This window comes from Branchiostoma lanceolatum, chromosome 7 (assembly GCF_035083965.1).
Source record: "Branchiostoma lanceolatum isolate klBraLanc5 chromosome 7, klBraLanc5.hap2, whole genome shotgun sequence".
NCBI classification, from domain to species: domain Eukaryota; kingdom Metazoa; phylum Chordata; class Leptocardii; order Amphioxiformes; family Branchiostomatidae; genus Branchiostoma; species Branchiostoma lanceolatum.
In genome coordinates, this window is record NC_089728.1 from 12,019,948 (window position 1) to 12,029,173 (window position 9,226).

A 9,226-nucleotide genomic window follows, 5' to 3' on the forward strand; every position below is an offset into this window, starting at 1 on the left:
ATGCTCTTCAGTAAATCGTTGCTGATTTCGTTATAAACAGGTGGTTCTTGCCAATAAATCAATGTCCACCCCCAAGGTAAACGAACTGATAAAGGTGTTTTCCATCTACGGAATGGTATCTAGCTAGTACTGATACCGTTATGTGGTTGAGGGACTAGGAAAGGGGACTACAGTATCTATATATCTGTAGTCCATTGTATATGTGGCCTCCGTCGGTCAATATCATGATCATGGTAAAATGACCAAATTCACATCAGCCCTACTACGGTTAGCATTAATTGCACGTTTAAGACCTTTAAAGACGCGAAACTCCTCAAGAACGCAAAATATCCCAAATCTGTTTTCTGATTACATGTTCTGATCAATAGACCTTTCAAATGAGCCCAAGTTTGGCATATTCGAAGACGCTTGTAAAAAAAATTAGGGTTACGGCTATTTTGAACTTAGGGTTAGCATTAATTGCCGTAACCCTGATTTTTTTCACTAGCGTCTTCGAATATGCCAAACTTGGGCTCATTTGAAAGGTCTATTGATCAGAACATGTAATCAGAAAACAGATTTGGGATATCTTGCGTTCTTGAGGAGTTATGCATCTTTTAAGGTCTTAAACGTGCAATGAATGCTAACCCTAAGTTCAAAATAGCCGTAACCTTGATTTTTTCACAAGCGTCTTCGAATATGCCAAACTTGGCCTCATTTGAAAGGTCTATCATCGGCTATAGCTAAGCAGTCCTCATCGAGTATGACAGTCTCTGTCACATAGGTCACATCATAAGCTGACTCAGGTCTGTTGTAAAGTCCTTTTCTGCGGATCCGCGGTGCACCGACCAATGCTTACATGTACATTTGTATAAGGTTTTCTTCATTAAGTAGGCGAGAAGTACACATATAGGCTCAGTTAGTGGGCTGATCGAAGTTTGAAGGGCGCTTAACTTGATTGAGATATCAAATCAGACTATTGGCGTATTGCACATGGTGAAATCTTCACAGGTGCGGGCGCTGCGGCTGATCTTTGCCATGATCTAACTTCATTTCGGTTGGCTCTCGGTCCGAGGAGTTGACTGAGCTCGATGCGTTCTTCCGCCGAGTTGTCTTGAAATTGCAAACACGACTGGCTGTTTATCTGTACTTGAAGGACCATGGTCAGACCAAGTGTCCAGTCGGCGCGGAAACAGACTGGGGACAGAAAGTCGACTCGCCTGGCGACATGTGCGGCGAAAAGAGGGATCAGGAAAGGACGATATAGACCAGGCGAGTATTTCCCGACCAGATCACCAGTAGCTCGATGTCTTTCGCGGTCGGTTTCCTTTTTATCTTCTTTTACTCTTAATAGCTTGTTAGGCATGAGAAAATCCTCTATGGCGCAGTGATAACACTGCATTCGTATCAGATAACCTTTCCCAGAGTCTGGTCTCTAAAAGAAAGAAACTAACACCAGAATGTCACCAGCTTCTGACCCAAATCTGAATAAAAGAACTTATTAGTCTGCCCACATAATCACTTGTAAATCTTTTTATCGCCTTTCAACTGCCCATCTTCTTTTAAACCACTGAATATTTTCTAATTCAATCGCACCGCGTTTTTTTATAATTACAGCATCATACAATGCAGCATCCAGATGGATTTACATGATACGATGGAGGGGCGTGGCATCTAAACAGGTGTAAACACCTCAGTTTCAACCATCCCAGTAACAGGTCAATGAACAATATCTATTTCTTTATGACTTTCCGCTTATGTATTACCAGGGAATCTAGTTCTCAAGCGCCTCCATGACATGTCGAGGGGAAAGGCGATGTTGGCGATCCTCAGACAGACCTGGAAGGACCAGCGGCTCTGCTCCCAGAAGTCTCCACGGCGACTCGTTCCCAGGGACCTGCTGCTGGCCAAACGGATCCGTGGAAGCAGAAGTGACGACAATTAAAATGAAATTTGTCGGTCATCACGGAACAATGTACGAATTAGAATAACTGTACATGTGAAGTTCGGATCCACCGATACATCAGAACCACTAGCACTAAGTCGCCACCGGCATGCACCAGATTTGATACACTCGGTAATGGCTTTTCTTTTCTTTTTCTTAGGTGCAAGCATACAGTCACGCACTTTGTACTAGAATGTTGTAAATGTTAGACACAATGTATTCATCTTGCTGTCATTATGCACCTGAATTGAATAAAGCTTGAAACAATAGCTTGAATTGTCACTGTAAGATTCATTTTATTATTTACTGAGTGGGACATGCGCTCTAGGATCGATTGTCATAACTAGATAATCCCTTTAGATCTAATGTCTTTTTTATCTATGTGATCTTATACCCAGATGCGTACATCTTGCGGGCTGCGCTTAGAACCTTTACGATCTATTACATGTGTGAACAAAAATGCGCCTGACAAGGAAGCATTATTTAAAAAAAGTATAACTTTGAAGGTTAGGAATGGTTGTATAGATCTGAAGTGAACTGTCTACAGTTTTAACTGTCAAAAGACTTCATCAAAAGACTAGATACAAGAAAAACGACGGAACAAATTTGCAGTACCAGGGGCCTTCCGTCTGACAAGGCGCGCCTGTACCGGACGGACTAGTAGCCGTTCTGGGCCCCAGGCAGCGACATGCTTGACCGAGTTACTGGCGTCTTCAAGAGAAGTAGGCTCATTGTATTTCCCCCAAAGATGTCATCAAGAGGACACCAGGGAGCCGTGTGCCTGTCTTTGTTTGCATTTTTTGTTTCAGGTGAGTTTGTTTTCTGCTATAATTTGTTACCTCTGAAATTTATCTTGAAGTCGATGATATGCCGAGCTACAGCAAATAGTAACATTCACGCGTGTGTGTCATGTTGATGTGTACTTATGTGCGAGGAAAGCCAGTAGCATCTGAAACGCAAATATTTCTGACAAACTGGAAATTTGCAAAGATCTTAAGTGGTTCATCCCCAGGTGTATTTGACACATTATTGCTCTGATTATCATCAATTGTAGCGATAAGAACTTTAGCGAACGGAAAGCTAGTTTTTAAAATGACATACATCATTCAATTGTACACTTAGTTATACTCTATAGTTCCAAAACAGTACTACCCCTCCCCTCCCTCGGCTTTTCACACCTGGGCATCGTCATAAAACGCTGTCTGTACGTGTGTCAATAGACAGGATAGGATGTGAAAACACAGGGCTTGTTTCAACAAGACGAAGACAGGTGTAACGTTACAACCGAGTCTGTTGGTGCATTGTCGCAACAGATCACGGACACCTGTAACGTTACACAGGTATCGGTTGGTTGCCCTAGGCAAATATAGCCACATTATGTCATTGGTAGATCTTAGCTAAATATGAAAATCACCGCATTATCTTGTCAACATTTCTCTACGATTTTCAAATACTTTCACACTTATTTTTGATAACGTTCTACTTCGAGTGGAAGATCGTGCAAATGAAACTCTAAGGCCCGATTTATACACGGGGGCTGTGTGTGAGGAGCTTTGGGCTGCTCAAGTGGATTTTTCCTACTCGGAAAACGCTGCCTGGTGGCCTAGGGCTCTCCTTGCACAGTCCTGGGTCGGATCCAAGTCGACTATAAAACCTAAAACATTCGCCTGTCCTTTAACTTGGATATTTGTAAAAGAAATCTCAAAGGAGCATCCTCTGATATCCATAATAAACAGGGACATGGTGAGGTCATTCTGGCTCCCCACTAGCTGTCCTAAAATCTCTTTCTTGGGCTGCGATTATCTCCTGTTATGTTGAAACCTAAGTGTGTTTTTGTACCAGGTTGTGCGGCCATTAGGCGAGAGGAGGGCTCGGACGTGCAGTTGCCGTGTGACGTCCCGATCCCGAGTGAGTATGTCCTGGAGTGGAAGCGGGGCGCACAGGTGATTCTCCGGTACACCAGCACTTCAGGTGCCGCTATCGTCCCAGCAGACAGCTTCGCCGGCAGGGTTTCTCTCGGTAAGTGCTGTCAAAGTGATTTCAAACTTTTAACAATTGTCCTGGTGGCAAATATTTTGTTTCCTTCGGCAAGTATTGCAAGATAAATTTTACTGTTTCTGCGAATTGTGCAACTGATACTGTCCACTTCTAACATTGTATCTCTGGTGTCTTACATGTAGATAGGGAATTGAGTGTTAGATAGTTCAGAATCGTCTTTACAGTCTTTGTGTTGACTAGATTGATCTATAAGCGCCAATGTTCGTGCCCAAGTGTTCACCAAAGCCTCCTTTCTAATCTCCAAGCAAGTTCTATCGGTGGCAATGACAGTATCCACTGAAGGGGAAAATCAGTTTTATTGGCTACCGACTCTGTTTTTGCCCTTGGAATACTGTCATTGACATCGACATATCTGCTTGGTATCAAAGCTCCCTTTCCACTAGACGGCGATTGCTAAGCGACCGTTCAGCGATCAAAGTTGGATTTGACTCAGGTGACCCTTGATTTCGTAATTGGAAGTGCAACGGCCTATGATCAACGGGAATTTGAAAGTCTGGACATAACATTATTGCACAGGGTGTAACTAAACTGCATTCTCTTTTTCTTCAAAAGTGTTTAACATTTGCTGTGTCCCTTAGTTGGAGCAACCTCCGCGGTTGGATTGCGGACTGACTTGGGTATAACATCCGTAAAATGGACAGATTCCGGACAGTTCTACTGCAGTGTTAGAAACTTGGCGACCTCTGACTCACCGGTGACGTCAGCCAGACAAACATTAACAGTTGACGGTGAGCAGTGAGCACATACGTCATTGGAACCCTTTCACGTGGGTTGTACTGATCTTGTCTGACAAACGCATGACAGATTTATAAGCCGTACATGTAAACAAGGCTCTCCCATGTCTCCACACCGCAACATCCATATCATCCAAATGACTTACGAAATGCAAGCATCAGTCAAACTTTGCTGAGGTCAAGGGAAACGATACAGCAAACACATTACCAGACTACAGAAAATTCTCTCTCATCTTATCTATTCTTTTTCAATAGGGATGACTACGACGAAAAGTGATGATGTCATCTCCAGAAGGGACAACATGGAAGGCTATACAGGTATTGTCCTCAACAATGAACTAAGTGGTGACTTTTTAATCTAATTTCTCAACAACACAAGATTCTTACAAGAACAAGCGTAAGCGCTGACTGTCTGACCAAAGCTTATCCTGTAAACCGGTTTAAATGTTACATATCGGTGGGCAAGGAAGTTGTAAATCATCGTAGGTTTGTGTAAGGTAAGTGTAAGGTACTTGATCGATATTCCATACCATTTTTACCTTTATAATTAACTGATATAAATATCATAGAGTTGACAATCATAAGGAGTAAAAGCTATGTTTTTTGATATACAATTTCTTTCACAAAGCAGGTACAAGCGGAGTGCAACTGGTCACAGTAATCCTGATGACAGCAGCAGCAGGGGTGGGGGGGATGCTGGCTGGGGCAGCACTGGCGCTGTTGTGTCGTGCCATGTGCCGACACTCAGGACGGGATGGTAAGTACACATCATAATGTATACAGACACGAAGAGTAATAATAGTAGGGTAATGGGCATCACTTTAAGTTTGAAAAGACATCAAATCAAATTATGACAAAGATGATATGTCAGTAACATAATTCCTTTTTTTATATTGCAGATGAATCCAGAGTTTATCATAGTGCTGAAGTGGATTTCTAGTTCAGACTGGGTAGCAGAGCTAGAGGCAAACTCAGCTTTGTCTTTTAATTGAATGTAATCACGATAATTGAGCACTGTTTGCTCATCAAATAATGTTTTTCACAAGACGTGGTGTAAGGTTCCAAACCCGCTGTCGTGTTCATTGTGATGTCATCAGGAGAGTAAAGTCACTGATTAATGTCATTATCTGTAATTATCAGAGAAAAATCAAAAGCTGGAAGTATGGTTTCTTATGGTTCAATGTTGAATAACATCAGAAGGGTGTGTATTTGTTGTAAACATTTATATTCATTGAATAGTACTATTTCTATTACAGATAATAAGAAAATGTCGTATTTTGGTGTCATAAACACTTTAATGGAACCTTTCCCTCAAGAACATAAGATTGTATTGAGGATTCAAAATAATGTTAACAACTTAAGTGCTTACGCTGTAATCAATTGTATATCAATTCAGCAATACACAACATCTTAAAGTGAATTTGATATTTGCATAAGCTGCTTAGTATTGAGTACATGTACAATTTTGAATGTGATGTAGGAAAATATACTAACAGATAAAAACAAAACATACTATTTTTCTCATTCTCAACTATCAGAACAATAATTTCTCAAGAACTATATGTTGATAAGGGAAGTAGTAATAATCTCCAATATTCAATTTAAAACAATGGACAGTACAATGATCTTATTATATTGTCTTAAGGGTACAAGTTGTACAAAACAAGGGGTTGTCAGCATGTGATATACACTACAATTCAAAATAACTGAGAACAATGTCTGTTATAACATTCCAGTCATGTATTCATATGCAAATATGGAAGTCTAATTTCGCTAGTGAAATTGCTACATTCTTTCAAACATTGTCATACACATGATGAATACTGAAATGCAGCATGTGAAGTTGCCAACTATAAAAGAAAACATTATAAATTTCTTGATGCAGTAAAAAGCTTTTCTCTCAAGACTGCTCTTCAAGCATCTTTACCTTTGCCTGTTTCTTTCTTTATTGCTTCATCTGGGACATCCATGTCAAAGTCAAATGGCTTGTCATATCCCATGAGATGATCAAAGTCCTGGGAACGATAGAATGATGCCTCATCTACCAGGTACCCTTTTCCCCCTGCCATGAAAGTTGTGAACATCCTCCTCAGTTCTGGCACCTTCACGTCCTCTTGGAGAAACTGCTTCTTCTTCTCCCTCAGAATCAGGTTGTACGTGACCACGGTGTACTGGTCTTTCGCAGCGTCGTGGTACATCCTTACTACATACCCCTTTGATAGGTAGTGCAGAATCGCTGGAGTCACGAGGATGAATCCCATACTCATTAGATAGATGAAAACTTGAGCAAACACGTTGAAGTGACTCACACCTCCGTTCCAGAAGATAGGGGTCATCAACGACAGGCCGAGAAGACTGGTTGAGTAGGAGAAAAACTTCACCTTGACAACAATATTAGCCAGGGCACCTTTGTACAGTAGGCGGCCATCCGGCGTTTCCCATTCATGGGGCTTCGGGGCATCGTGGTCGAACAGATCAAAACAGTTTTGCTTCGAAGTTGTGATGGTTCTAGAGCTGTTGAGAAACACTTGTTGCAGAGACAGCCCTCCGAAGAGGTGTCTGTGGTGAACGCTGCTTGACAATGTGTTCAAACACCGTGCTGCTCCACTTGGGTTCATGACATGGCAGCTTATCACATGGTTTCTGTACAACAATGTGGAAACTGTTCTTGTAGGGGAAATTCTGGACAGGTGGCGTGCCTGGACCAATGACCTCAGAGCCTGAAATGATAAACGTAATGCATGAGCATAATGAATTCGAAAGTTTTAACCATATATGAAGCTTACATTTCATTCATTTGGCTTGAATTTATATAGTAAGCTTTATACCAAGTGAATATTTCAGCAAACTATTATAACATTAACGTTACATAAATTAAAGAGATCTGAAAATGTCATGGCCAAAGATTGCACTCTATTCAGACAACCTTGTTTTACTAAATACATCAAACACCTGCAAACAGCTCTGCTTATAATGCTATTTCATTGCTGGTACTGTACTATCATAATACTAGTAACTAAACCTGTGACATTTTACAAGATGTAAGTGGTTACAAAGTATGTTGCAACATAATTTAGTGTGACAAACAAAAATCAAGATATGTCACCTGCAAGAAAGCAGCCATATTGGATGCAATCGTCACCAGCGCAAACTCCTGATGTTCTACAGTTTGTACAGCGTCTAATCCAGGTGTTAGGATGTGTCCTCGCGTTCACAAACCGCCAGCATGTAGCAGACAAAAAACTGAAAAACCTCGGGGCGAATTTACCACATGGGCGCAGCCATCTTGAAGTCCCAGTATGCAATACGGGAACAGACCAAACCATTTTCCGTTCAAAGAGGGGTATTGCGTCTGTGAGCTTTTCCAAACGCATCTAGATATCAGTAAAAAGTTTGATGGTCCTTTTTTCCGAGTGAAACAGTCCACTCATGTCAAAACACGTATGTTTTGCAAAAAAACGTCGTCATAATTTTTTGGCAAAATATCTGTCTAATGTATAAATGCCTTTGACTGTCACTTGCCGGATAGCCGAAAGATTGTGCTTTGCCGGGACAAACTTATTGTATTGGTTGTTGCCTTCGTTGAGAAGGTTATGTTTTCGTCAGCGTTCGTGTGTGTGTGTGTGTGAACACGATAACTCAATAATTCCTGGATGGGTTGTCTTCATACTTGGTATGTGGGTAGGTCTTCTTGAGATGATTAGATTTTGGGCCGCCTGGCGGCTTGCTATGGTACGGCAGCAGAACTTTCGGATTTGATATCTCGTGTTCTGGGCATGCTATGGTCAGGATTTTTGAGTGGTAGACAGCTCTTGGGAGGGAGAGTACGTCATGTAGGTTTGGGCCACCTAGCGGCTGGAACTGCAGGAGGCGATTTCGTTTTAAACTTTGAAAGACAATAACTCGAGAAGGGGTTGACGGATCGTCATGACTTTTGGTACGTAGATAGCTTAAGTGATGATTGACAAAATCATATGCATACTTAATGAGGGAAGTTTATAAATCAGCTTCATTCCATTATAGGACTCTCAAACATGTGGCATGTGTAACTGAGAAAGAGAGGAATGTCGATAGATATCAATTGTTTTTTGTTTGTTTATTGTTCATTTGCATAAATGTACAATTATAAAAAGATAAACAGGACAAAAAGAAAACATGCAGGGGGGCCAGAAGCCTAGGTGGCTTTTCATGGGCCTCCCCTAAACTAGACAATGGGATTTTTTTTACAAAATTATACATAATAAAAACTGAGCAAAATTAACGAAAGAACGAATTGAAATTTTGCCATAAATCCTAATGAAACAAATGGAAAAGAAGAGGAACTACAAAATAAATTGAGTAAACATAATAAGATTACGCTATATAATAAGTGTGATTACACTGTACATTATCAACTTACCATTTACAATTTATAAAGAAGTAGATCAAAATTATACAAGATAATAATCATAAGAATTATGCAAATGAAGACTTAATTGGAATAATTAGTGGCAAAATACTATCATCCCAT

At 40.8% G+C, this 9,226-nt stretch overlaps 2 protein-coding genes across 3 annotated transcripts; one reads left to right on the forward strand and one right to left on the reverse strand.

The window, feature by feature from the left end:
* Positions 1-975: 975 nt before the first annotated feature.
* Positions 976-6,620, forward strand: LOC136439344 (uncharacterized). 2 transcript variants are annotated; one of them, XM_066434717.1, is made up of 7 exons: positions 976-1,251; positions 1,749-2,733; positions 3,767-3,943; positions 4,561-4,710; positions 4,972-5,034; positions 5,345-5,473; positions 5,616-6,620. In XM_066434717.1, the coding sequence occupies exons 2-7, from the start codon at positions 2,613-2,615 to the stop codon at positions 5,654-5,656; spliced, it is 681 nt and encodes a 226-aa protein (XP_066290814.1). In that variant the 5' UTR covers positions 976-1,251; positions 1,749-2,612; the 3' UTR covers positions 5,657-6,620. The 2 variants fall into 2 exon arrangements, with proteins under 2 accessions (XP_066290814.1, XP_066290815.1); XM_066434718.1 differs by having other exon boundaries at positions 5,348-5,473.
* LOC136439343 (transmembrane protein 70, mitochondrial-like) lies at positions 5,992-8,030 on the reverse strand. The gene is made up of 2 exons (XM_066434716.1): positions 7,823-8,030; positions 5,992-7,436 (listed from the first exon to the last, which is right to left on the reverse strand). The coding sequence occupies exons 1-2, from the start codon at positions 7,838-7,840 to the stop codon at positions 6,630-6,632; spliced, it is 825 nt and encodes a 274-aa protein (XP_066290813.1). The 5' UTR covers positions 7,841-8,030; the 3' UTR covers positions 5,992-6,629.
* Positions 8,031-9,226: the final 1,196 nt, after the last annotated feature.

Excerpts from the sequence above, each read along its gene's own strand:
- LOC136439344 (XM_066434717.1), top strand. The coding sequence starts at position 2,613 with ATGCTTGACCGAGTTACTGGCGTCTTCAAGAGAAGTAGGCTCATTGTA. Across the intron at positions 3,944-4,560 it reads CGCCGGCAGGGTTTCTCTCG|TTGGAGCAACCTCCGCGGTT; the intron begins GTAAGTGCTGTC and ends TGTGTCCCTTAG. Across the intron at positions 4,711-4,971 it reads ACAAACATTAACAGTTGACG|GGATGACTACGACGAAAAGT; the intron begins GTGAGCAGTGAG and ends CTTTTTCAATAG.